The following is a 27297-nucleotide window of genomic DNA, read 5'->3' as shown; positions in this document are numbered from 1 at the left end:
AATTAGAATTACGTGTAAAGTGAAAAACTATTCCCTTTCTTTACCTGATTTAACTGTTTTGCTTCATAGGTTATAGTTGTGACCACACATGAAGGTGTTCCAGATGAGTTTTACGGAGCCAAAGTCATTGGATCAAGAAGGTGACAACATTTATAGTTCACTGAATATACTCAATTGATGCTTTTAATTTGGTAGTATCGCTAATTTCTCCTTCTGTTATGCAGCTTTCCTTGCCCTTATTACCAAAAGGTTCCCCTTTCTCTTGCGCTTAGTCCAAGAATCATCTCTGAAATTGCACGTTTTAAGCCTGACATAATACACGCTTCATCTCCCGGGATAATGGTAAAGCCCTTGAGAAATCTCACATCTATCACTTAAACATTAGCACAACAGTGAAGTTGAGAATCCACAGTTTGACCTTTTTAGTTTTTTTCTATGACTCGATTTTTAAGGTTTTTGGGGCTCTGGCAATTGCAAAAATGCTATCTGTACCTATAGTAATGTCTTACCACACACACGTCCCTGTGTAAGTTTCTTTATCTGCCTCATTTAGATTGTTGTCCTCTAACTCATGATTTATCGAAATGATTCTGAAGATTAATCTTGTGTTAATGTGCAGATACATCCCAAGATACACTTTTAGTTGGTTGGTAAAACCAATGTGGTCTATAATAAGTATGTAAAATACGCTTCTCAAATTTCGAACCCTTCTTTTTTATCTGGTTATTGTAATGTGATATGTAACTAACTTTAATAAGCTTTTATCAGGATTCCTTCACAGAGCGGCTGATCTTACATTAGTTCCTTCTGCTGCCATTGGGAAAGATCTTATAGCAGCTGGTGCAACTGCAGGTGAAGAGAGATAAAACATTACATTGTCAAGCAAACTTTGTGATTGTTTAAAACTAACATTTTCTTCTTCTTTTAAATATTTTGAAGCTAATCAACTTCGACTTTGGAATAAGGGTGTTGATTCAGAAAGCTTCAATCCCCGTTTCCGTTCTCAAGAAATGCGTATAAGACTGAGGTAAAAATAGAATAAACTTTTGTTGTGTAGATTATATACCATTGATACTTTCCCTGCTAATTAATGTTTAATGCTTTGTTATTAACAGCAATGGCGAACCAGAAAAGCCACTAGTGATCCATGTAGGTCGTATTGGCGTAGAAAAGAGTTTGGAGCTTCTAAAAAGGTTAGATTTTTGTAGCTTGATACTGAACTACCTCCTTTTATGTGGTGTATCCAATTCTAAAATTAAGAAATTTGTGTGCAGTGTAATGGACAAATTACCTGAAGCTCGGATTGCTTTCATTGGAGATGGACCATACAAGTACTAATTTTGTTAAAGATTGGTCATACTGTTATCTAAAGATTTCTATAGACAACAACATTGTAATTTTGTTTATCTGTTTGGTTTTCTTAAAGAGAGGATCTTGAGAAGTTGTTTACCGGAATGCCAGCTGTTTTCACTGGAATGTTACAAGGCGATGAACTCTCACAAGCCTACGCAAGCGGAGATGTGTTTGTGATGCCATCAGAGTCAGAGACACTTGGTCTTGTGGTTCTTGAGGCAATGGCTTCAGGACTTCCTGTTGTTGCGGCCCGTGCCGGTGGAATCCCTGATATAATCCCTGAAGATCAGGTCAGTGAACTATCTGAACTAGATTTTGCTGTCAAATCAAATCATTGCACATATAAAAAATATTGATGTTGTTATGTTATGGGCAAACCAAAGTACATTAGGTGATATTGAGCTTGTTGATTTCTGATTCTGATGTTTCTAGGAGGGAAAAACCGGGTTTCTGTTCAACCCTGGAGATGTTGAAGACTGCGTGACAAAGCTGAAAAATCTATTGCACGACAGTGAAACAAGAGAGATCATTGGAAAGGCGGCAAGAGAAGAAACGGAGAAATATGATTGGAGAGCAGCAACGACAAAGATACGCAATGAACAGTACAGTGCAGCGATTTGGTTCTGGAGGAAAAAGAAAGTACAGGTTTTGGGACCAATCAATTGGTTGGTTAAACGACTGTTTCCAGTGCCGGAAGTTAACGTGTAGGATAAGCAATGAAGAATTGATCGATCGTTTATTGTTTCTTTTGCTGAAAGTCCTCTGTTTGGTTAATGATCTGTTTTTATCTTACACACTTGAATTTGCTTATATAAGTTGATGTTGTAAATTGTAATATACAGTATGTCTTTTTATGTCTAGTAGAGGGGGTTTAAAACCTGGTTTGGCCTTTAGGGTTTTAGTGTATTTTTTTTTAGATCACTACTTTTGTGTTTTTTTATTTATATGTAATAAAAGTATTGTTTTGCATAATAAATAAGGAACATGAAATGTCATTGTTAGTAAAAAGAAAAGGAAAGAAGCGAACCCAATGGACAATAGTTGAAAACACTTCAAATAATTTCAACGTTTTAAAACTTAACACTTCATATAATTTGAATCTATTTGGTTTCTATGGACCTATGGACAAACTCTTATCAGAAAATTCATAGTGAAAAAGAAACCAAATTGTTAGTTGTTGGCGACAACAAAACGTGTACAAGGTCGATACTAGTCACTGGAGGACGCACCATCCTATCAATAGGCCCATTAATCGCTAATGAATCGGGCCTTATGTTACAAGTGGACAACCTACAAGCATGGGCTGGGTCCCATTCCTACTTTGTCCCCAAACAATACGATTAAAGATAGTCCAAAGGTCAATTATTTTGTCGGAGTTTTATTTTTTTCTTAATACTGTAAAAGTTTCTAAATTGATTACTCTACTCTACAGGTTTGTTTAATTTAATTAAGAAGAAAAAAGAGCTCCATTATCGAAATGAAAAAGACGGGATTTTGTACATTAACAATAAGGGTCACATTAAGAACGTGCCCAGTGGAGGAGAAACAACAAAAGACCAGTAAAAAGTATTATGACTCATAAGACGCCGTCGCTTCACAGCTCTTAGATCAAGATATATCTAATATTTGTGGATAAATCTCAACCGTTCAAAGTGCCATGCCATCATCAAGTTCCTCTATCATCAGCTTTTAGATATTTTTATTATTTTTCTTTTGTATCAGAAGAAGAAGACGACCAAGTCAAAAACGGCGTCGCTTTCAACACTCGTAAGTGACTTCTGATACGTATTGCATAAACTCAGCATCCTTCTCAATCCCAGCCATAGTCTCCGGCGCCAAAACCACTTCCAGATCCACGCTTCCGTTCCCTTCTCTACCGGGAAACGCCGAGATTTTCCCGTCGAATTTGTTTGCTCCTCCGCTCCTCACCGCTAATGGCTTTCCCCATCCGAAATCGTTGTCGTACATCGGGAATCTCGGCGAGCTCCCCATCGTAATCGAAGCTCCGTCCGGATTCCCCAGAGGGAACAGCCTCGGATCGCTTTCCCAAGCAGCGATTCCGCGTCGGACCGTCGCGTCGTCGTGCGCCACCACGTTTCTGTGTAATTGTTCGGCGGACCACCGGAGATCTTTGCTCAGCAGATCTCCCGCGGACGCCAACGTCGGTATGCTCTGTATCGCGTTACCGAAGTAGTAAGGATCCATCTTAGGCTCAAGCCTGTGCCGACAATTAACCGCCATACGAAACGTCGTCGTCTTGCTCGGATCGAGGTTCCTTGCTCTTGTAACGGATCGCCATAGCTGAGCGCTGAGAGATTGAAACGACGAAATCTCAGCCGTTCGATCATGATTCTTACTATTCGCATCCGATTTCAAAATACTCTCCAGAACGGTTGTTATATTTCCGTTAATATCTCCGTTACCGTTACATTTCTTTCCGTCGTTGGTTTCGATTCCGTTAACTCTGTGATTGCTCCTCTGTTTGAGTTTGGAAATGGCGTCTCTGCTAAAATGAAAAATCCTCTCCCGGAGAGGCTGATCGGCGTCGAAAGTGACACGCGGACCACCGGGAGGGACTCGTAAAACAGCCGGAGAGTCGAAGACGGTGTGACGGGAGAAATCGGGAAGGTGTTTGATCTTACAAGCGCCGCTGGTGACGTCAGCGAAGGTGTTGAAGAAATGCCAAAATGAGGTTCCGTCTGTAACGGAGTGATTCACGGTGCATCCGATGAAAACACCGTCTTCGAGCTCCGTCACTTGGACAGCGGCGAGAGGCTTGTGGTGGCCGTTGTAACTAACGAGACGCTTGAAGACGAAAAACTCACGGAAGAGGAGAGGAACGTCTTTACCTGGGACGAGAAGGTCGGAGACTCTCACGCGTTTGGCGGAAGCGGAGACGAAATCAACGCCGGCATCGTTGCAGACGATGTAAATGTGACCGGCGGGACTGGTGGAGAAACGACCGGCTAGAGCGGGGAAAAGAGAGAGGGTGTAGGAGAGAGAACGGCGGAGTGAGGAGACGAGGTCGTCGAAGGAGAAGGAAGAAGGAGGGCGAGTGAGGAGGACGCCTTTTTGAATGTAATGGCATGAGAGCATAGGGAGATCGGAGACGGAGAGACGGAGATCGGAGACGGTGGACTTCTTCTCCGGATGCACTATGCATTTTGAAATTTCTGTTACTGAACTATTTGGCATTTTTTTCTTCTTTTTTGTAAATTTGAGATGAGGATAAATTAGAGTGGGAGGTGTATCTATTGGTGAGGAGTAGAAAAGAGTTATGGGGGAAAGGGGTTTATATAGTGGTCGGACCCGGACCCTATGGTTTGATTCATGAACTTGGGTGGTTACTACTACTATATATGTATATCTTTTTTGTCCTATTCTTTTTTTGTTTTTTTTTTTAATTCTTTATCTCTATAATCATATAATAGATTTGGAAGTATGATAAAACTAAGATGAAAGTTTCGGTGATATTTTTATACTATTATTAACCCTATAAAATTATATGAAAAAACTTATACCAATCGCACATTCTTCTTACCTCGATTATAAGTTTAGAATGAATGAATGCTTTCTAATTAATTTTGTAATGCCTACTAAATAAATGATCATTGTCATTGAGCTAGCGATTTTAGAAAGTGTTAACTTCGTTTTCACGAGCAGAGAATATGTTTTGTTTTTATCATTTATGTGTTAGATAACTGTAGTTTGGTATTTTTATAAAGACATGCATGTCAATTTTCTGTTTGAAATTTCAAATCGAAAGACAATTACAAACACTATTCTTTTTGCTTCGTCGAAATTGTATAAGTTTTTGTTTGTTTGTTTGTTTTTTACCTCAAAAACTCAAATGTCTTTAGTTTAGAAATCGTAGAATTTTAACAACAACAAAAGCATAAAAAACAAATAAGTTATACACAAATTTTTTTGAAAAATTATATACATATTTATCTTTCCATGCATGCATAGTTTACAGCTATAGGAGTATATAACACATCTAAAACCTTTACATATATGGAAGACAGGAAGAAAAAGAAAAGAAAAGAATGGAGGGCAGGAGAGGACGTGTTTGGTCGGAAGAAGAAGAAAGGACAGATAGCCTCCATGGGAACAGATGGAGCGCTAAGACCTACTCTTCTGTGTTTTTTTTTTTTTCTTTTCTTTACTCGGAAAATAATTTAATGAAAAAGCTCCCACAAAAAAAAAAAAAACGTATCTTCTGACAATACAAAATCTCATAGGAAACTAAAGAAGTCTGCCTTTTCACTTGTTTTAGATCCCAAGATTAATTGTATGGGGAACATAAGCTGTTTTGTTCGGTGATATAACGACTAAAAAAGAAAGAGCTATGTCTATTTTTGTCTTGTTAAAATAGATATATCCCATATATAACGATAAGATTTGTAATATACAGTACTAGTAGTTTTAATACGATATATATAACGTGAACAGAAAGCTGATTGTTAACAAATATTTCTATCACTAATTAACTGTTTGTTATAGTAACAACTTTTTTTCCTTTTCATGGTTAATTACTGCTATACTGAAATGACTTTTAAAATGGTGTCGAATGAAATTTGGAATATGATACTTAACTTTCTATTTAACTTCTACGTACTGTTTTAAATAACTCGGTTTGAAATGTACATAATGTCTTGTCAGCTGTGCTGAGAATCACATAGATAAATTGTTCTCTGTAAGTGTAAATGTGACATCAAATACGCTTATGTGTCTTTCGCATTGATTCTACTTGGTCATTTCAAAGAACAAAAACATTTAATGACTTAAATAATTATCATATGGTCCATTATCAACTCAAATAACATGAAACATGGTCATTAATTATTTCTTCCCCAACTACAATAAATTTGGTCTTTTAAGAAGCATCTCAAATTTCAACTACTATAATTGTAACAATTATTGATTTTTAAGGAAATAAATTAGTACTACTAGTATTCAACTGCATTTCCAATATAATAGTATTTTTTTCCTAATCATTGCTTATTCTCAAGTCTGATTCGCGTCTGACAGCAACAATTAGTTATAATCCCTTCATATGGTGATTAATAATGATGATCAAATTAACGAACAACAAAAACAATGAGGAAAATGATTGATACTTCCATATAGTCAAATAACGTTAATAATTTTTTAATTCTGGATTATACTATGTATCTTTACACATTTAATACTCCTTGCGTTTCATAACAAATTAATACTATCAGACATTCATAAATTGATTTGGCTTTAGTTATGATTTATAACTTAAAAAAAAAAACATAAGACATTATATTGCAAATTTATACGATAGTCCTATCTAAAGTTTTTTTCATTAAAATAATTGTAAAATCAAACGAATTTTCATACAGTAGTTGAAAGATGAAAAGTTTGGAATATGGTGCTTATTGAAATTAGCGGCATTAAGGGATTAGTAAAGGGCATTTAAAAGCAGAATAAATATGATTATAGTATGAGAAAAAAATAAATGTCTAGTGGGGAAAGATAAATTAGGATTGACTCTATGTACTACATATATACAATGACTAAATTATAACCATGTCTTACAACTATCTTGTTTTGCATTCATTTAATATGTGACAAATCATCTTGTTTTGTGATCAATCAAGAGCTTGATGGAAAAGAAACAGAAGAAAGAAATACAATAGTAAAAAACAGATTGTGATCAAACAAGAGCTTGGGGGAAAAAAAAACAGGTTGAAGAAAAGAGGAAAATTGCAACATCCTCCACTTTGCTGTCGTATTATAAAGCTTTTAGATAAAGTTACCCCATGGCCTATGATATAGTCCACTAGCTGGACACATCCTCCTATTCTTTATAGTATTTTGCAAATCCAACATTTTTTAGGTGTAAATATTAGTTTTGATTTCTAGAAATATTGTAATAGTTATCTCTGCTTAGATGGTTCGGTTTTGGCTACAAAAAGTTTGATATAAGGTTTTGGTACGTTTTTTTTCTTTATATTAGACTGTGTATGTGATGCATCCTCTTTTAAACAAGTTTATAGAAAAACCTTATAATCGTTCTGAAGTGAACTGGTGGATGGATATTCATATTTACTTAAACCTTTCCAAGAAATATATGCTGTACTGGTGGATATCTTATTATATACTGAAGACTAAAGGGAATGGTGGGAAAAGAAAAAAAGAGTCAACCGTGTTAATAAGAAGCATGTTCAATGCATCTATATATAAAATCTACCAAAACTGAGTGCTTTGACCATTTTTTTCTCCATTTTATTATGGTAGGGACATTTTAAAATCACTTTCACTAATCTATACAGAAGAAGAAAAAAAGTTTTCTATTTCCCACATTAATACTAAATGGTAGATATATATGTGAATTAAAGTACTTGTCATGGGAAAATAAATTATAGATACGACAGAGGCATCATATGTATTCATCTTACGAATATCCAGTACTGCAACATATATACACATTACACACACTTTACGGATTATTAATTTAATAGATTTCATGTTTATATGTAAACGGATAGATGATCATCATCCTATATTTATAAATTAAATGAGCAACCGGCAATTTAGTGGTAGGTCTTAATACTAATTTTTAACTTCCCACTAATCAGATATTTTGGAGTGAGCAATACCACCGATACATTTACCTTTTTTTCATTAATTGATCAGAATCAATTTAACACCAACTTATTTATTAATTAATGTCTGCTAATCATTATATGACGCGTATATAATGCATGCATGTGACCCCCTAATTTCCACTCAATAAGTATATTAATTCATATAGTATCTCAAATCAATTAAAGACTAAAAATCTTGTAAATTCTGCTTAATTAACTCCACATCTATTCTTCAATATGAAACTTTTAATAGTACTAGCCCTCGTTTTATTTTTATTTGTTTTTCAGTACAGTAGTTTGTGTATTTGAAAATGTAATGTTTATAATAATTAATTACATAATTGCCTGCGGTTGTGATTCAGAGTCCAACCTACGTCCACCGCACAACATGCTAAATTATTTAAAGCATAATAATCAGGTACACAATTATTTATATGTTTAGTGAAATTATTTTCGGAGGTTATAACTAAAAGCGAATCATCTGATGCGGAAGCCACGTCATTGGTATGAGACATGACGAAACTACCCTTAGAACCGGTTTGATTAAAAAAAAACACAAGCTGGTACAAAAAACATGTATTGTTCGAGTGACAAAGGAAAAAATGTGGTCTTTGATTATTTGTTTCTTTGTTAATTGCTCTCTTCCTCCTTATATCCTATCCCGACAACAAGCCCCGTTGGAAGGTTAATTCACAGCTCTACCCCATACATGTGTTTTCTATGATTTTATCTTGTAAACATTTCATAAAAAAAATACAAATCTTATATTAACATTTTCGTAACGGAATAAACTAATTTATTAGTATGTTCTAAACTTCGACTGTCAAATTTATGAACGATAAGATTCAAGGTTATTAATGTTTTGATTAATAACTTAGAATATGAGATATAAAAGCAAGATAATTTAATAATATCTTAGATTAGTGCACGGTGACACCCATAACAATTTTACACAACAAAGGCGGCTACAACCTCTTTTGTTGGATCTGCATGACTTTGTGTGCGCGCGTTATATACTTTACATTTCACCCCAAAAAAAACACTATGTAATGTATAGTTGATTTGGTATATACTTTTAATTTAGCCTGTTAATTTTCTATTATTTTTTATTTTTAAATTTAGCCTACCTGTTGATATATATAAGTAATCATATCAGGTCCACGTCTAAATGTATTAATCTTATAAATTAACTACTTCATTGTTAGGAGACTTTCTTACAAATTTGAATTTTCCCCGACAAAATTGTGCTCTTATTCTGATTAATTTATTTAGATTAATGTTTTATAAATTCATAGAATTCTTTCAACGGGTTTATATCTTCCTTTGTGTTGAAAAGACAACGGAAGTGTACTTGCTTTATCCACTTTTGTCAGTTTTAGGTACGGCTATGGTGTTTGTCAAAAAAAAAAATGTACGGCTATGGTCGGATCTAGAGAAAAAATTTAGCCGAAACAAATTTTAACTGAAACAGAAAAAATTTCTATAAGAATTTAAGTTTTTTTGGTGAAAAATATAACTCAAATTTTATTTAAGAAAGACAACCCATTTAAAAAATTTGGTTAATTTTTTAAGTAACACAATGCTATTAAAAGTATACGGAGTTATAATATTAATAAAATAAATAGACAAATTGGACTTTTAACTTGGGTTTGTATAGATTGGAAGACGTATTTGATGTAAAAAAACGTGTGAATATAGAAAAAACTGAGTAACAGAAGCAAAAAAAAAATTATTACCAGAGACATAATTCAAAACTGTTATAAAATAGCATTAGTCTAAAAAAATTTGACAGTCGCAACTGCCCCTCCCTATTCTAACGTGCATCCGCCCTTGGCTATGGAAGTCTCGCTCAGTTCAAGTAGATATGGAAAGCATGTGGTTCGGCCTCTTCTTCTAAATGCCAAGAAAATAAGAATCATTCTTTATTATCATGACTTTTTAGGATATATAGAGTTTGTGTTTCGTTACAACTTACACGCTACGATATGATTGGGTTTTACCACGATTATAAATTTTGGCTTTACAGTGTTTTGTACGAACTACGAAACGGGCCACTGGTTTTAAAAATCAATGTTTTGTTTTTAGATCAAACGTTAAAAACTTCGTACTAGTAGCTTTTAGATTTCTATTTTTAAGAGTTTTGTACGTAATATGAATCAAACAAAACAAGTAAGGCACTTATATTGTAATTTTAAACTTTTAAGGGGTCTTATTAAGACCACAGTTGAATGGGCTTTCACTATTTCTTCTCCTTGGGGCTTACTTACATAAAAGCCCATCTTGTTTTTTGTGTGCGTGGGCATGTGATCCATCTAACCTTGTTTCCATCAGTATTTTGTTTTGTTGTATTACTTATTTCGAGTTTTGGAAGCTCCAAATATTTGAGACGCAACACTCGTCAGGCCCAGGATAATAGCATAAAGCGATAAAGCTACGGTATTAGTAAATTCCGGTATGATCTGATTTCAATCAAACAAAGAGAACTGTACCACAATATAATATCTAGTATGGGATAATTAGGCGTATATTCAAAAAAATTAATATATTTGCTTCTGTAACATTGCTTACTGTTGTTCATTATATAGTTGTTGATATAAACTAGTATAAGATAATGCAAAAATTGTAACTATATATACCAAAAGGTGAAATCCAAACAAAGTTATTCGATAAATGGACGTAATATGGTATGGAACCACCAAAATGGAATATAATTCTTCTGTGTTGAACGATATGCGAAGTCATGGGAAGAAGAATATGAAGCAAACAAAAAACTGAAAAAGTATATAATAGTCAGATACTTCGCCAGTTTATTTTATTTTGGACAATAACAAACTGAATTAGATGCTGATTCGAACTAATCCTAAGTTGTCGGGAAGAAAAGCGACTCACACCAAGCATTGACATTAGAGTCAACGTTAATAATACTGTATGAATTTCAAAGAATATAATATTTACTTATGCCTACAAGGTTATAAACAAATTATGCGTATGTAGGTCAATATTGGTATTATAAACTCGTGAAACTGAAAATTACAACCAACGAAAACCTAATATATGAAACGCGCAGCACAACCACACAAACGTTTTCTTACAAATATTTACAACAATCCTGCATATTTATAGGTAATATGTACGTAGAAAATATATATAACAAATTTATACGAGACGACGTAGTACTCTAGAATCTTCTAAGTGATTTAACTCCACTGCGGAAACGCGTTATAATAATAGCTAGACGCAGGCGCAAACCCGAAACCGTGATGAGGATTTGGCTGGTGGAAAACGTCGAAAGAAGAATTGGTCGTCGGAGTAGAAGAGAGTGTTGTGGGAGCGGATGTGGTGGTTGCATCTGCGTCAGGGATGTTAACAGTGGTGATATCGTGAATGCTTGACCTTCTTTTGTCTTTACAGTCTGTGAGCTGTCGAAGGAAATATTTCTGAGCATGCGAAGCGACTTGCGTAGGCGTTCGACTTGTCACAAAGTTTTTGGCTATGTTTCTCCAATCTCCTTTTCCATATTTCTTCAAACCCATTAGAAATCGTCTGCCCAAACCAAACAAACCAAAAAAGTAACTTCGCATAAGGTAAAAAAAATAAAAAAATTCAAGTAAACATTAAAATTTTTACTAAAAGAATTAGAGAAAAGANAAAAAAAAAAAAAAAAAAAAAAAAAAAAAACATAACTTACCTAAAAATAGACAACAACAAGAACTAGTTTAAGATATTAGGCCCGATGGGCCTCCGTATGTACTTGTTTAGCTCGGTTTATGACTGTAACCTAGGTTATTTGTATAACGTGTATATAAGCCGTTTGAGGCACGATGAATAATATCAAGAAATCTTCTTTACAACCTCTTAGGTTTCTTGTCATGGTATCAGAGCAAAGATCTTGAATTCTATTTATTTTTCGTTTTCTTTGATCTATTTTGATCTCATCTCTTTCGTTTTTTCTTTTTATTGACCTAAGTTTTGTTAATACTTCAAGTAGCAAAACTCTTCTGTCCTAATGACTTCGTCCCCATCTTCCGCTATCACGATGAGCTCTTCTCTTCCAGCATCCACCGAAACCAGAAGAAAGACAATTTCTCCCTATGATTTATCCGCTGGTGATAATCCTGGCATCGTAATCTCGAAACCTTTACTGCGTGGTCCTAACTATGATGCTTGGGCAACAAACATACGCCTAGCTCTCACATCACGTAAGAAGTTTGGTTTTGCTGATGGATCTATCCCAAACCCTGGAGAAGATTCGGAAAATTATGATGACTGGATTGCTAATAATGCTTTGGTGGTCTCATGGATGAAGCTAACCATCGCCGAGAATATCTCGGATTCGATGTCTCATCTAGATGATTCACATCAGCTTTGGACGCATATACAGAAGCGTTATGGTGTGAAAAACGGCCAGCGAGTTCAAAGATTAAAGACTGAACTTGCGATGTGTCGTCAACAAGGCATGTCTCTCGATGAATACTATGGGAAACTTTCAGGCTTGTGGAAGTGCCTGAGTGATTACCAGCAGGCAAAAACAATGGAAGACGTCCTAAAGGAGAGAGAGGAAGATAAGTTACACCAACTGTTGATGGGTCTTGATGAGTCCGTTTATGCGACAGTCAAGTCCAATCTCCTTTCTCGTGTTCCCTTGCCATCTTTAGAAGAGGCATATAATGTTTTGCAACAAGAGGCCGAATCTAAGTTGGTAAGTCAGTTTCATCATGAGAGATCTGATGCAGTGAGTTTTGCTGTTCAAACACAAACTCGTTCGTCTCCCTCTCCTACGGAGTATCGGAATCACACATGTAAAATATGTGGGAAGATTGGGCATTTTGATGATAATTGTTTTCGGAAAATTGGCTATCCGCCATGGTGGGTGGATAAACCAAGGACTAAGCCTTCTTCGGGAACAAACGGGGGTCGTTTCACCACTTCAGCTCCCGTCCAAACATCCCGTGTCCGAGGTTCTGTTGACACTTCCCGTGGTGGACAAGCTAATGCGGTGGCTCCTCGTCCTCAGGGTTCAGCGTTGCATACTACAGCTATTTCCGAGGCTGATCGAGTGGGTTTAACCGGTCTTAATGATCACCAATGGAAGTCGCTTGTTCAACTTCTCGCAGAAAGGCAATCCACCTCGACGGAGAAACTGAATGGTAAGTGTTTTTTTGAGTCTTGGATTATTGATACGGGTGCAACTAATCACATGACATGGTCCCTCGTTTTTTTTGTACGGTCTCTAATATGCCTCCATTTCTTATTAAACTCCCTGATGGTCGATTTACTACGTCGACTTGTCAAGGAACAGTTCAGATGGGCTCTTCTCTGTGGTTGCAAGATGTGTATTTTGTAGAGGACCTCAAATGTCATCTTATCTCAGTATCTCAGTTGACTCGTGACAGTGGTTGTGTATTTCAGATAACTGATCGGCTGTGTGTGGTTCAGGAACGCACTTCGAAGATGGTGATTGGTGCGGGTGAACAAAGACATGGTCTGTATTTTTTTCAAGCAGTTGTGATTGCTGCGGCAGTACGAGGGACAGATTTACAGTCTTCGGCATTGTGGCATAATCGTTTAGGACACCCTTCTTCTAGAGTTTTGGATTTATTAGAGTTTTCTAGCAAAAATACGTTTGATTCTCATTCTTGTGAGACTTGTATTAAAGCAAAACATACTAGAGATTCTTTTCCTTTGAGCACTACAAAATCTCATATGGCTTTTGAATTAATTCATTGCGACCTCTGGGTCCTTATCGAACTTCTGCGCTTTGTGGTTCACGGTTTTTCTTAACAATTGTTGATGATTATTCTCGTGCGGTATGGATATACCTTCTAACTTCCAAAACAGAGGCTCCTACGTATCTTCGAAATTTTTTAGCTCTTGTTGAGCGTCAATTTTCTACTCGGGTTCGCACAATACGCAGTGATAATGGGTCAGAATTTATCTGTCTTCGGGATTTCTTTGCTGAAACTGGCATTGTACATGAGACGTCATGTGTGGGAACACCGCAGCAAAATGGCCGTGTTGAGAGGAAGCACCGTCATATTTTAAATGTTGCTAGAGCACTTCGGTTTCAAGCTTCTTTACCTATTGAATTTTGGGGCTACTACGCTCTCACTGCTGGTTATCTTATTAATCGAACTCCAACGCCGCTGCTAAACGGAAAAACACCATTTGAACTGATATATGGTCGTCCCCCGCCTTTGCAACATTTGCGTGTTTTTGGTTGTTTGTGTTTCGTTCACAACCAAAAACATGGAGGTGATAAGTTTGCACCACGGAGTAAGCGGTCTGTGTTTTTAGGCTATCCATTTGCAAAGAAAGGATGGCGTGTCTATGATCTTGATACTGGTGTTGTGTCGGTATCTCGTGACGTCATTTTTCACGAAGCTGTGTTTCCTTTCACTACTAGTGGGTTTGAACCAGCTCCATTGTCCGAACCATCAGCTCCTCCTCCATTGATACCGGTTGTTGACTCTGATGGTGATGATTTTTGTGTTGTGGACAACACCTCCGCACCAGAACCTTCTCCTCCTCTTGACTCTCCGCTCTTCGATACTACTGGTGATGATGGTTCTCCGGACTCTCATGCTACATTTTTGGATGAGATCTCTACCGATTTGTTTGCTTCACCATCTTGTTCCACACCGACGTCCCCTGTTTTCACACCGACGTCCCCTGTTTTCATCTCTTCTTCGAGTTCTTCCCCGTCTCTTTCGTCGAGTCCTGAAAAACTTGGTAAGGGATGTCGCCCCAAGAAACCTCTGGTTAAACTTGCGGATTATGTGACTACTCTTCTTCATCAACCGTATCCCTCTGCAACACCATATCCGATTGATGAATTTCTCTCCAGCTCCCGTTTTTCCGAACCTTATCAAACATTTCTGTTGGCTATCACTTCAGGTTATGAGCCAACAAATTACAATGAAGCTATTCNATGGTGTGAAAAACGGCCAGCGAGTTCAAAGATTAAAGACTGAACTTGCGATGTGTCGTCAACAAGGCATGTCTCTGGATGAATACTATGGGAAACTTTCAGGCTTGTGGAAGTGCCTGAGTGATTACCAGCAGGCAAAAACAATGGAAGACGTCCTAAAGGAGAGAGAGGAAGATAAGTTACACCAACTGTTGATGGGTCTTGATGAGTCCGTTTATGCGACAGTCAAGTCCAATCTCCTTTCTCGTGTTCCCTTGCCATCTTTAGAAGAGGCATATAATGTTTTGCAACAAGAGGCCGAATCTAAGTTGGTAAGTCAGTTTCATCATGAGAGATCTGATGCAGTGAGTTTTTCTGTTCAAACACAAACTCGTTCGTCTCCCTCTCCTACGGAGTATCGGAATCACACATGTAAAATATGTGGGAAGATTGGGCATTTTGATGATAATTGTTTTCGGAAAATTGGCTATCCGCCATGGTGGGTGGATAAACCAAGGACTAAGCCTTCTTCGGGAACAAACGGGGGTCGTTTCACCACTTCAGCTCCCGTCCAAACATCCCGTGTCCGAGGTTCTGTTGACACTTCCCGTGGTGGACAAGCTAATGCGGTGGCTCCTCGTCCTCAGGGTTCAGCGTTGCATACTACAGCTATTTCCGAGGCTGATCGAGTGGGTTTAACCGGTCTTAATGATCACCAATGGAAGTCGCTTGTTCAACTTCTCGCAGAAAGGCAATCCACCTCGACGGAGAAGCTGAATGGTAAGTGTTTTTTTGAGTCTTGGATTATTGATACGGGTGCAACTAATCACATGACAGGGTCCCTCGATTTTTTCCGTACGGTCTCAAATATGCCTCCAGTTCTTATTAAACTCCCTGATGGTCGATTTACTACGTCGACTCGTCAAGGAACAGTTCAGATGGGCTCTTCTCTGTGTTTGCAGGATGTGTATTTTGTAGAGGAACTCAAATGTCATCTTATCTCAGTATCTCAGTTGACTCGTGACAGTGGTTGTGTATTTCAGATAACTGATCGGCTGTGTGTGGTTCAGGAACGCACTTCGAAGATGGTGATTGGTGCGGGTGAACAAAGACATGGTCTGTATTTTTTTCAAGCAGTTGCGATTGCTGCGGCAGTACGAGGGACAGATTTACAGTCTTCGGCATTGTGGCATAATCGTTTAGGACACCCTTCTTCTAGAGTTTTGGATTTATTAGAGTTTTCTAGCAAAAATACGTTTGATTCTCATTCTTGTGAGACTTGTATTAAAGCAAAACATACTAGAGATTCTTTTCCTTTGAGCACTACAAAATCTCATATGGCTTTTGAATTAATTCATTGCGACCTCTGGGGTCCTTATCGAACTTCTGCGCTTTGTGGTTCACGGTTTTTCTTAACAATTGTTGATGATTATTCTCGTGCGGTATGGATATACCTTCTAACTTCCAAAACAGAGGCTCCTACGTATCTTCGAAATTTTTTAGCTCTTGTTGAGCGTCAATTTTCTACTCGGGTTCGCACAATACGCAGTGATAATGGGTCAGAATTTATCTGTCTTCGGGATTTCTTTGCTGAAACTGGCATTGTACATGAGACGTCATGTGTGGGAACACCGCAGCAAAATGGCCGTGTTGAGAGGAAGCACCGTCATATTTTAAATGTTGCTAGAGCACTTCGGTTTCAAGCTTCTTTACCTATTGAATTTTGGGGCTACTACGCTCTCACTGCTGGTTATCTTATTAATCGAACTCCAACGCCGCTGCTAAACGGAAAAACACCATTTGAACTGATATATGGTCGTCCCCCGCCTTTGCAACATTTGCGTGTTTTTGGTTGTTTGTGTTTCGTTCACAACCAAAAACATGGAGGTGATAAGTTTGCACCACGGAGTAAGCGGTCTGTGTTTTTAGGCTATCCATTTGCAAAGAAAGGATGGCGTGTCTATGATCTTGATACTGGTGTTGTGTCGGTATCTCGTGACGTCATTTTTCACGAAGCTGTGTTTCCTTTCACTACTAGTGGGTTTGAAGCAGCTCCATTGTCCGAACCATCAGCTCCTCCTCCATTGATACCGGTTGTTGACTCTGATGGTGATGATTTTTGTGTTGTGGACAACACCTCCGCACCAGAACCTTCTCCTCCTCTTGACTCTCCGCTCTTCGATACTACTGGTGATGATGGTTCTCCGGACTCTCATGCTACATTTTTGGATGAGATCTCTACCGATTTGTTTGCTTCACCATCTTGTTCCACACCGACGTCCCCTGTTTTCACACCGACGTCCCCTGTTTTCATCTCTTCTTCGAGTTCTTCCCCGTCTCTTTCGTCGAGTCCTGAAAAACTTGGTAAGGGATGTCGCCCCAAGAAACCTCTGGTTAAACTTGCGGATTATGTGACTACTCTTCTTCATCAACCTTATCCCTCTGCAACACCATATCCGATTGATGAATTTCTCTCCAGCTCCCGTTTTTCCGAACCTTATCAAACATTTCTGTTGGCTATCACTTCAGGTTATGAGCCAACAAATTACAATGAAGCTATTCTTGATGAAAACTGGCGAGATGCGGTTCACGATGAGATAGTTGCACTTGAAGATCGTGGTACGTGGACTGTTGGTACTCTTCCCCCTGGGAAGAAAGCATTGGGCTGCAAATGGGTGTTCAAACTCAAATATAATTCGGATGGTACATTAGAACGTCACAAAGCTAGATTGGTTGTTCATGGGAATCATCAAAAAGAGGGGATTGATTACAATGAGACCTTCGCACCGGTCGCTAAGATGGTAACACTATGGGCATTTTTACAACATGCCGTCTCTAACAACTGGGAAGTGCACCAAATGGACGTTCACAATGCCTTCTTGCATGGTGATCTAGATGATGAGGTGTACATGCAGTTTCCTCCCGGGTTCCGGACAGATGATAAGACACAGGTTTGTCGCCTCCGGAAATCTTTGTATGGTTTAAAACAGGCACCTCGCTGTTGGTTTGCGAAATTGGGGTCTGCTTTAAAGGAATACGGGTTTGTTCAGAACATTTCTGATTACTCTTTATTCACATTTTCTGACACGGTTGCATCTATTCATGTACTTGTATACGTTGATGACTTAATTATTTCTGGAAGTTCGCCTGCCGTCGTTGAAAAATTCAAAGCCTATTTGAGCGATTGTTTCCACATGAAAAATCTTGGGCATCTTCGTTATTTTCTTGGGATTGAGGTGGCCAGGAATTCTACTGGGTTTTATCTTTGTCAGCGCAAGTACACGCTCGATATTCTCACTTCGACGGGTTGTCTTGGTGTTAAACCGGTCAGTTTTCCTATGGAGCAGAATCACAAACTGGCTGTAGCTAAAGGAAATGATTTTGACAACCCTACTCGCTATCGTCGCCTTGTGGGACAATTGATCTATCTTAGTGTTACTCGACCAGAATTATCCTATGTGATTCATATCTTGTCTCAATTTATGAGCAAGCCAAAGGAGGCACATTGGACTGCCGCTCTTCGTGTTTTGTGTTATTTGAAAAACAGTCCGGGTCAAGGTATTCTTCTTCGGGCAAACACATCGTTGGACCTTACTGCTTGGTGTGATTCCGATTACAGTTCTTGTCCTGTAACACGTCGTTCTCTTACTGGCTGGCTCATTCAACTGGGGGGTTCACCGATCTCGTGGAAGACAAAGAAGCATAATGTCGTCTCTCGTTCATCGGCCGAAGCTGAATACCGTGCGATGGCTGATACGGTCTCGGAAATCTTATGGCTTCGCCAATTGTTGCCCGCCCTTGGTATCGATTGTTCTGCTTCAACGGTTCTTTATTCTGACAGTCTTTCTGCGATTTGCTTGGCTAAGAATCCCGTTTATCATGCTCGCACGAAGCATATTGAGAATGACTGTCATTTTATACGGGACGAGATTTTGCGTGGTGTTATTACTCCGGTGCATGTCGACACCACCATTCAACTTGCCGATATTATGACTAAAGCTTTGGGGAAGAAAGAATTTGACGCTTTTCTTGTCAAGATGGGTGTTTGTAACCTGCACACTCCATCTTGAGGGGGGATATTAGGCCCGATGGGCCTCCGTATGTACTTGTTTAGTTCGGTTTATGACTGTAACCTAGGTTATTTGTATAACGTGTATATAAGCCGTTTGAGGCACGATGAATAATATCAAGAAATCTTCTTTACAACCTCTTAGGTTTCTTGTCATAAGAAGAGAAGATTAAGATAGAGTGTTTTACCGGTGTTCATCCTCAGTCCACGGGACACCTTTCTTCCGCTCCTTTTCCGGTATCGGAGGCCTAAAACAATCAGTCATCGCCGGCGAACTCCTCTTTCCTCCTACGACGTAGTCGTAACCGTAACCGTGGCCGGAGTTTTCTAGACCAAAGAAATAGTCACTGTTTGCACCGGAGGAAGCGTCGCCGCCGTATCCAGGAATGGGGATGAGTCCGGCGTCGATGTCCCTGACGTCATCCTCTAGCTCCTTGTACCGTTGCATGACGTCAGCTACGGTTTTGCCGGGGATCAAGGCGGCGATCGTTGACCAGCTCTCTGGATTGTCTTTGTCGTCAAGAAAGGCCATAGCTCTCTCGAACCGTTTGTTCTCCTCCGCCGTCCACGTGGCTACTCTGACTCCTTGAAAGATCCAGTTAGTGCTCTCTGGTGAAAACGTATCGATTCCTCTGTTCATCGTCGACGACGACATAGCTTAGCTCCTCCTCTGTTTTTTTTTTCGTTGAAATTAAAAAGAGGGTTTCTAAAACAGAGAGAGGAGAGGAGGGGAGAGTGGAGAAGAGAGAATCAAATGGCTTTTTGATTGACTGTGTTGGTGTGTCTCAAGTGACCAAGAAAAGAAAAAAAAAGAAACGACTTTTAAATTTAGAAATTTTGTGGAGAAAATTATTATTACATGAAGAAAAATAAACAGAGCATAAAGTGGATCTCATTGGTCGTAAACGAAAAGGAAAAAAAAAAAGTGGATTTTGCTTTTTTATTATTTTCTACATTTCACGTGATGATCAATAGGAATAATACATTCAACAAGGAAAGGTGTAGAAAAAGTAAAGAAAAATAAAACATGATGAAAAAAGTTAGACATATGATTTAACCAGGATATTTCTTATTTTGTTTTGTTTTGCCTATGTAAAAGTTAATCATTAATATTTTTTTATTGTAGTTGCAATCTAAGCTGGCCAATAGATATATGACAACTCCTTGGTAAATGTTTTTTATATGCTATTTTTTAAACTTAGGTCAGATAAATACGCTTAGTGTATGGCTTATCAATTTGATTATGAGCATTGTATTTTGTTTTTATGCTATTATGTTTGTTATATCACATAAAATTGATATGGGATTAAGACTAACCAAATGCACGTGTCGATATATGATGAAAAAGTGTAACATAAAATTAGTTTATGACAAAGAAGGTCTAACCAATCAAATGACAAAGATCAGAAAATGACTGTTCAATGGTTTCGCTTTGGCCGGTTCTTTATTCGTTGTTTAATCTAAAAGTCTAAACAATACAGTATTTAACTAGACAGCTTTCTTTTGTTTGTCAACACGAAATAGCCCATTCAATATTTAAACTTAGTACACATTACTCACATATATAATAACAACAACCATAAGCTATACAAATATACAAAGACAAGTGGAATATTCCATCATTAAAATATATATTGCGTATTTGTACTTTATAAGTTAATAAAATTACAAACGATGAAAATAAAGAAAATGGTAATAAGTGTTTTTGTCCAACCAAACATAAATTTGATAAAATGACCAATACACACAATATTAACTAGGGATTGACTAACTAGTCTATGGACTCCTATTTCTTTTTGGTCATTATGGATTTTAGATTCCTTTGCCGATTTAAAAGATGCTATCCTATATATTATTACTTCTTCATTTTTTAAATGAACATAAACTTTAGAACCGTTGTATAAATGGGTTAGGTGGTGAACATAACCTTTAAAGATATAAAATTTGGAAGAGAGCTGTGGGTGTCAACCAACCAGCAAAGATATTTTCATATAGTATTTCAATTTAGTATTTGTCAATCATATAGTATTCGTACATCTAAAGATAATACGAAGAATGTAAGTGTCGGGCGCGCTTCATATCGTTAAAAGTTTATAATATTAATGTCTCACGGCATTTTAACGAATGATTAATGACAATTCAAAATAGAAAAAATAATAAAAAATATTAATATTTAATTATTGCATTTTTGTAATTTTTATATACTTTATGTAAGATTTCAACATGTGTGTAGCATATGCTATTATTTTATAAGAAGTTCAACATGTGTATGATATATATATATATATGTAAGATATGATATATATATATATATATATGTGATATTTTTGTTTTAAAATATGATGATGAAATATTTAACTTTTTTATCATCTAAATTGTTCTTAATTTTTTTGGGATATTAATACTACATATATATTATTTATATATTATGAACATCAAGATGTATAGTTTTATTTTTAATTCTACTTGCCATTTTTAAAATATGTCGCGTATTTTGCTTTTAATTTTTATTTATTTTAAGATAAATAATTCACATGAAATTATTATGTAACTATTTTTTTTAATTTCTGTTCACTTTTTAATATTATTCTAATCATATATCATTTATCAGTATATAGTTAATTAACATATATATGCATATAATATGTTTATATTAATTTATAATAACCAAATTATTGTGAAGTGTAAATATATATAAATTAGGTTTTGGTCTCACTTATACTGGTATTATTAAATCATTTTTCATATGACTTTTATATACGACTTCATCAACCATCTCGGAAAAGCGTCTTTAGTTTTTGATTAATCATCACGAATAATATTTATTTTAATAATAAATATAAATAATATAATAAATAATAGGTAAGTTTTCTTGCATTTGTTGAACAGTAGAAAAACTATTGAAGGAACTAAGAAAGCTATAAAACCATAATTAAAAGATTTTTTTTTATAATTTTGTACAAATTTTGAAAAAACGTATTTATGTAATATAAACTATTAAATAATCCTTTGAAATGAACAAAGAATTCGTCATGTTTGCCAGCAGATTGTGAAAGGTTCATTCCTTCAATGGTCGATGGGCTCAAAGTGGGCAACAAAAAGATACTTTAGGCGGCGTTCAAAAAAAACTTAATTGACGAAATCATGGTTGTCTACTTTGCTAGTTATGTATCAGAGCAATCAAATTAAGATTCGGTTGATCTTGCCGAAATCATCATAGGAATGACACAAGATTTCGTGGGCACCAATAATGTCAATTTATTTCAACCTAATGGTCATTTTGGTACACGATGTTCCGTAAGTACATCATTAAAAAAATATATTGCCTATTTGTACTTTATATGTTAATAAAATTACAAACCATGAAAATAAAGAAAATGGTAATAAGTGTTTTTGTCCAACCAAACTTAAATTTGATAAAATTACCAATACACACAATATTAACTAGGGATTGACTAACTGGACCAACTAATCTATGGACTCTATTTTTTTTTGTCATTATGGATATTAGATTCCTTTGCCGAATGAAAAGATGCGAATAAAACGAGGAGTTCGAAGGTGTACTATCCAATATATTATTACTTCTTCATTTTTTAAATGAACATAAACTTTAGAACCGTTGTATAAATGGGTTAGGTGCTGAACATAACCTTTAAAGATATAAAATTTGGAATAGAGCTGTGGGTGGCAACCAACCAGCAAAAATATTTTCATATAGTATTTCAATTTAGTATTTGTCAATCATATAGTATTCGTACATGTAAAGATAATACGAAGAATGTAAGTGTCGGGCGCGCTTCATATATCGTTAAAAGTTTATAATATTAATGTCTCACAGCACCTCATGTGGACGGTACCACAGCTCCACTTCTAGCCAAATTATATAATATGAAACTGGTAAAAGTATAAAGCAGTGCAACCAATTATTATAACCAACAGTCGTAAAACTCATGTAATTTGTCTTTCGTAATGATACCTAACAAAAATATCTAACTATGTGCAATACACGGTCCAATGGATCACGATAGACGGCTTAATCTACAATACATTAATCTAGATTCTCCCTCGGTAGCCAAACTTAAATCACTCATGAAGAAAGAAAGTTGGATATTTCAATTATACACAAAATTTAAAAGAATTATAATATTAATACACATAGTCAAGAGGGGTTGATAAAATGTGGTAGGGACAGGATGAAAGGGATCCAACACAAAATTTAAAGTCGCATAGTGTCGCTCACATGCATGATGAAGCGTAAAACTGTAAGTGTCATCTGCTGATTAGTAGCAGACACAAATTTCTGTTCGACAGATAGTGACTTCTTTCTTTGGATACCATATTTAGCAAGATTCTCTTACTATAATTAGCAAATTACTTCTTTTTCTGTCAAATTTATTACTCTTGCTTCATTTTATTTCATTTCTATCGATTTTATTACGAGTATTATTTTCTTTCTTTTATTAATTGAAAATACGACATTGCAACCACTCACCCAATCGAATTCAACGACAGATGAATTCTGTGTTGATAACGACTTTTTGGAAGAAAAGAAAGTAAACTCTTTTCTTTTGTTTTTATGTAGTTTATCGTATCATTGGTAGACACGTTCTCTTTAAACTTTAGTTGATATTAAGTTCGAAATATTATTTGCATAAGTTAGAAGCGTTATTATGTGTTACCAACTAGCCGATCACTAACTTCAGTCTTGTCTTTAAATTAGTTCTACAAAAATTTTGATCCGGATAATTTGTTTTGTTCTTTCAGTATGGTATTACGTTTTGAACTTTTTTTTTTTGTTTTAATTGGGAATTTACCGCATGTATTAACAATAAGTGTTTAAAATTTGGGACAAACTTACAAAGTACTCAAATTTTTCAGCTGTAAAAAAGTTGGTGCGTTAAAAAAAAAGACGTTTGTTTTCAACCTGTCATTAAAAGCTAACACAATCATACAATGACTTTGTTGACAATTTTGCTTGAGCATAAACATATCAAATTTAAAAAATGTCAAAGAAAAGAATTGATCGAATCATCAAAAAATAATAATAAAGTTTTCAACATTTTGGAAGATCACTTGGAGGAGGAAGAATTGATTGGTTTGGGCCTTTACCATTTTCAACCAAGAAAGCCATCTTTAGTCCCCATGTTGTGTGTACCTCTAAATGGCAATGCATAAACCAAACCCCTGCCACCACATAGATACATATTAATTCAAATAGTCATTTTCATACATTGTAACAATTTGATTAATTATGGATATTACTATGTAATATGTACCTGGATTATCTGCTCGGAATCTGATCGCCGCCCAACCACCAGAAGGTACGCCGACGGTGTTCCTCTCCACCGGATCAACAAGATTAAACTTCTTAGAATCTTTCTTGGAATTGTAATTCCCAGTTCCTAAACCAACCACAAAGAAGTTAAACCCGTGGAGATGAATCGGATGGTTCTCCGGCGCCACGTTTCCGGTATCTTGCAAAACAACTTGCACTGTCGAATTGTATGGAAGCTTGTAAAGCTTTGTAGCCTTCATGGTTGATAAATTCGAAGGCGGTTTTCCGTTAAAATCGAAAAACCGTCTCGGTTTACCAGGGAAATCGGTTGTGTATACTCCTGTTAGGTTAAAGTAATGCGCTTCAAGCAAAGCTGTTGTAGGCATCTTGAACGTGATGTTGTTTATGGCCGCGACGACACGTGAGAAGTTTCCGGCTTTACAGCTGTGACACCTGTTGATTCCTAACCCAACGGTAAACAACAGATCGTGATCAACGTTGATCGGAACGTTAGCCGGATACGTGTTTGAATTGAGACTCCGAAGAGAATTAACGAACGAGTTTGCAACAGAAGTAGCGTTTTGAGGCGGCGGCGAAGTAGTTTTGGTGGGTGTGGCAGAGAGAGTGCCAGAGTAATGAACGGTAGCGGTTGCAGTGCGGTTGTCAACGGCAACAACGGCGGAATCTTGGAAAGGAGCGGCTGCGATTAGGTATTGACCGGAGGGACGAGCAGCGGAGACTAAGGCGGTTGTGGTTTGACCGGGAGCGATTAGGATCGTGTCGGTGTTGAAGGGTTTGACGTAGACAGCGTCAACTTCAACGACGGTGAAACGATGGCCGGCGATTTTAAAGAAGAGCTCTTCGTTCAGTGCTGCGTTTATTAGTCGTAGCATGTACGTTTTCCCGCTCTCCACCGCTAATTTGAAATTACCTTTTTTTTATAACAAAAACGAAATTATAATCTCAGATCATAATTGTATAGTTTAATCAAAACATATGTATGTTTGCTTCAAAATCGAATTTATAAATTTACCTTGCGACGGACAATTTGGAACAAGACCGGGATGACCGTTAATGACATGAGCATCTGAGACATTTGGTGCTAAACCGGATTTTAATGCTTCGTTAACAACCATTTCGGTATCAGATTTCCACCACTCACCTATGATTAACCGGGAATTTCAAATTGTTAACCTATCTTTTTTATAAAATTAACGCTTAATCATAATGATCTGATTGTTAATTAATAGATACCTAGTATGATGACTTCTTCTCTGTGTGGTTTAGGGAATGGGTAAGGTAAACCCGGTTTAGGTAGAATCACGATGGCACCATGAACCGTAGCTCGGAGCCAGAGAACATGTGCATGCCACCAGAGCGTGCCACGTTGCCCCGTGACCGTGAAATTGTACACGTAGCTGTGACCCGGTTTAATTGGACATTGAGTTATGTAAGCCGGTCCGTCAGCCCAACCGGTTCTTAATTGTCTTATCCCATGCCTTACAAAAACAAACAAAATAAATTTTTAAAGCTTAGAAAATTGAAACTTTAGGGAATAAAAGTTAAAAAAAAAAAATTAAATAAAATTCAGGGCATGCTCACCAATGGATAGAGACGTTATACTTGACGTTGTTAACGACGTTAACGAGAACTGTGTCGTCTTCATTAGCGTAAATTGTTGGTCCGGGAAACTTACCATTAACGGTAACGATCTGCTTCGTCGAACAAAGCCGCGTTACTTGTTTCGTTACCACCTGTACGTAGATTTAGATAATAACGTTTTAGTACTCTTTATTTGTTAAAATTCACACCAAAACTGCTGATGTAAATTGCTAATAACGTTTTAGTACTCTTTCAATACATAGTTTTAACAAACTGCTGAGGTAAAATGCTGATGTAAAACGTTTTTTTCGAATAAATTTTACATTTTATTCAAAAAAAAAAAAATTCACACCAAAACTCCTACATGTTTTTTTTAATTTGGACCCAACATGAATGGCAATAACGTTCATGAGATCAAACTTACGTTGAATGTGTATTTGCGGATTGCACCGTGGACACATGCCGGAAAGGCGAGCAATGCGAAAAGAACCAAAATTCGAATTGGAAACCCCATTTCTCTAGCTTTGCCCCTTTTGTCTTTAGTTGTTATAATCTTTCCTCTTTTGATGTTGTATTGATTTCTCTACTTTCTCTCTTTCTTTTGTGAATTGAAAATGATTCATGATCATTTGGTTTATAAAGATGCAAAATGTTGGGTTCTTGTGCTTCGTCAGTTTGGTGAAACTAAAGATCGAAGCTTAGAGGGAAAGTATATGTTTCTTCTCTTTGTTTGTGGGTTGGAACCTAAGTGTAGGTTGGTCACTTTTTTTTTTGTTATAATCATATATATGTGTGCTTCTCTTTGTTTGTGGGTTGGAACTTGGAACCAAGAATTATCATAAGTAGCACCATGAAAAATAAATCAAATATATACCTTTGTATCATGATTAAAAATCCATTGCTATAGTTTCTAATTAATCACACTAATCGAATGCTAATAAAATTTGGAAACACATCTAAACATTTATGTAAAATTATGTGTAAATATATTCTAGTCAAAAACAACAGTTTCTTCAACCGATAATCAATATAATAATAATTTTAAAATGAATGACATCTATCGTAACAAATATAAACTAACTATGAATATCTAAATTAAACCCTTATATTCCAAGAAAATAATGTGGACAAAATGGTTGAGAATTACCTTTCACGAAATCTGATTGGAAGATAACATCTAACATAAAATGATTATATTTGTTTGGAAGCAATAACCGAACAACATTTAAAAGTAGTCAACCTATATTTGAGTGCGATTGTTTTTTTCTTTCTCTGTGGGTAGAAGAAACCAGTGGGTTAAATGTTTGATCCGTATAGATAGATATATCATTTTCAGTATTAGGAGGACTAATCAGAATCGAATTGACGTTTTCAATGAAATTTAAAATATCAGTGGAGTTAGTTAGTTAATCCTATTTTGTCAGTAAGGGAACAAATATAAAGCATTTAACTATACTTGAGGCCAAAAATTCAT

General features: G+C 36.5%; 4 protein-coding genes across 4 annotated transcripts; 1 reads left to right on the top strand and 3 right to left on the bottom strand.

The window, feature by feature from the left end:
- LOC104709996 (sulfoquinovosyl transferase SQD2) lies at positions 54 to 2246 on the top strand. The gene is made up of 10 exons (XM_019229056.1): positions 54 to 140; positions 225 to 342; positions 453 to 526; positions 620 to 675; positions 769 to 852; positions 940 to 1027; positions 1116 to 1193; positions 1275 to 1331; positions 1427 to 1643; positions 1786 to 2246. The coding sequence occupies exons 2-10, from the start codon at positions 340 to 342 to the stop codon at positions 2059 to 2061; spliced, it is 933 nt and encodes a 310-aa protein (XP_019084601.1). The 5' UTR covers positions 54 to 140; positions 225 to 339; the 3' UTR covers positions 2062 to 2246.
- Positions 2801 to 4708, bottom strand: LOC104708965 (uncharacterized acetyltransferase At3g50280-like). The gene has a single exon (XM_010425620.2). It carries the CDS (start codon positions 4546 to 4548, stop codon positions 3112 to 3114), a length of 1437 nt encoding a protein of 478 aa, XP_010423922.1. The 5' UTR covers positions 4549 to 4708; the 3' UTR covers positions 2801 to 3111.
- On the bottom strand, positions 10960 to 19795 carry LOC104708964 (transcription factor DIVARICATA-like). The gene is made up of 2 exons (XM_010425619.2): positions 19135 to 19795; positions 10960 to 11513 (listed from the first exon to the last, which is right to left on the bottom strand). Exons 1-2 carry the CDS (start codon positions 19599 to 19601, stop codon positions 11168 to 11170), a joined length of 813 nt encoding a protein of 270 aa, XP_010423921.1. The 5' UTR covers positions 19602 to 19795; the 3' UTR covers positions 10960 to 11167.
- Positions 23844 to 26435, bottom strand: LOC104708963 (laccase-10-like). Its single transcript, XM_010425617.1, has 6 exons — positions 26248 to 26435; positions 25824 to 25975; positions 25476 to 25720; positions 25255 to 25383; positions 24223 to 25152; positions 23844 to 24130 (listed from the first exon to the last, which is right to left on the bottom strand). The coding sequence occupies exons 1-6, from the start codon at positions 26335 to 26337 to the stop codon at positions 24000 to 24002; spliced, it is 1677 nt and encodes a 558-aa protein (XP_010423919.1). The 5' UTR covers positions 26338 to 26435; the 3' UTR covers positions 23844 to 23999.

Source organism: Camelina sativa, chromosome 8 (genome assembly GCF_000633955.1).
Source record: "Camelina sativa cultivar DH55 chromosome 8, Cs, whole genome shotgun sequence".
Lineage (NCBI taxonomy): Eukaryota > Viridiplantae > Streptophyta > Magnoliopsida > Brassicales > Brassicaceae > Camelina > Camelina sativa.
Note: the sequence above shows the minus strand (reverse complement) of the source record. Positions and strands in the feature narration are given on the sequence as shown.

Coding starts and splice junctions, on each gene's coding strand:
- LOC104708964 (XM_010425619.2), bottom strand. CDS start 19,601: ATGTCGTCGTCGACGATGAACAGAGGAATCGATACGTTTTCACCAGAG. Junction 11,514..19,134: donor TGGACTGAGGATGAACACCG/GTAAAACACTCT, acceptor TGGTTTGGGCAG/ACGATTTCTAATGGGTTTGA.
- LOC104709996 (XM_019229056.1), top strand. Junction 676..768: donor ACCAATGTGGTCTATAATAA/GTATGTAAAATA, acceptor AGCTTTTATCAG/GATTCCTTCACAGAGCGGCT. Junction 1,028..1,115: donor GAAATGCGTATAAGACTGAG/GTAAAAATAGAA, acceptor TGTTATTAACAG/CAATGGCGAACCAGAAAAGC.
- LOC104708965 (XM_010425620.2), bottom strand. CDS start 4,548: ATGCCAAATAGTTCAGTAACAGAAATTTCAAAATGCATAGTGCATCCG.
- LOC104708963 (XM_010425617.1), bottom strand. CDS start 26,337: ATGGGGTTTCCAATTCGAATTTTGGTTCTTTTCGCATTGCTCGCCTTT. Junction 25,384..25,475: donor AGAAGAAGTCATCATACTAG/GTATCTATTAAT, acceptor GGTTAATCATAG/GTGAGTGGTGGAAATCTGAT. Junction 25,153..25,254: donor TCCAAATTGTCCGTCGCAAG/GTAAATTTATAA, acceptor TATAAAAAAAAG/GTAATTTCAAATTAGCGGTG.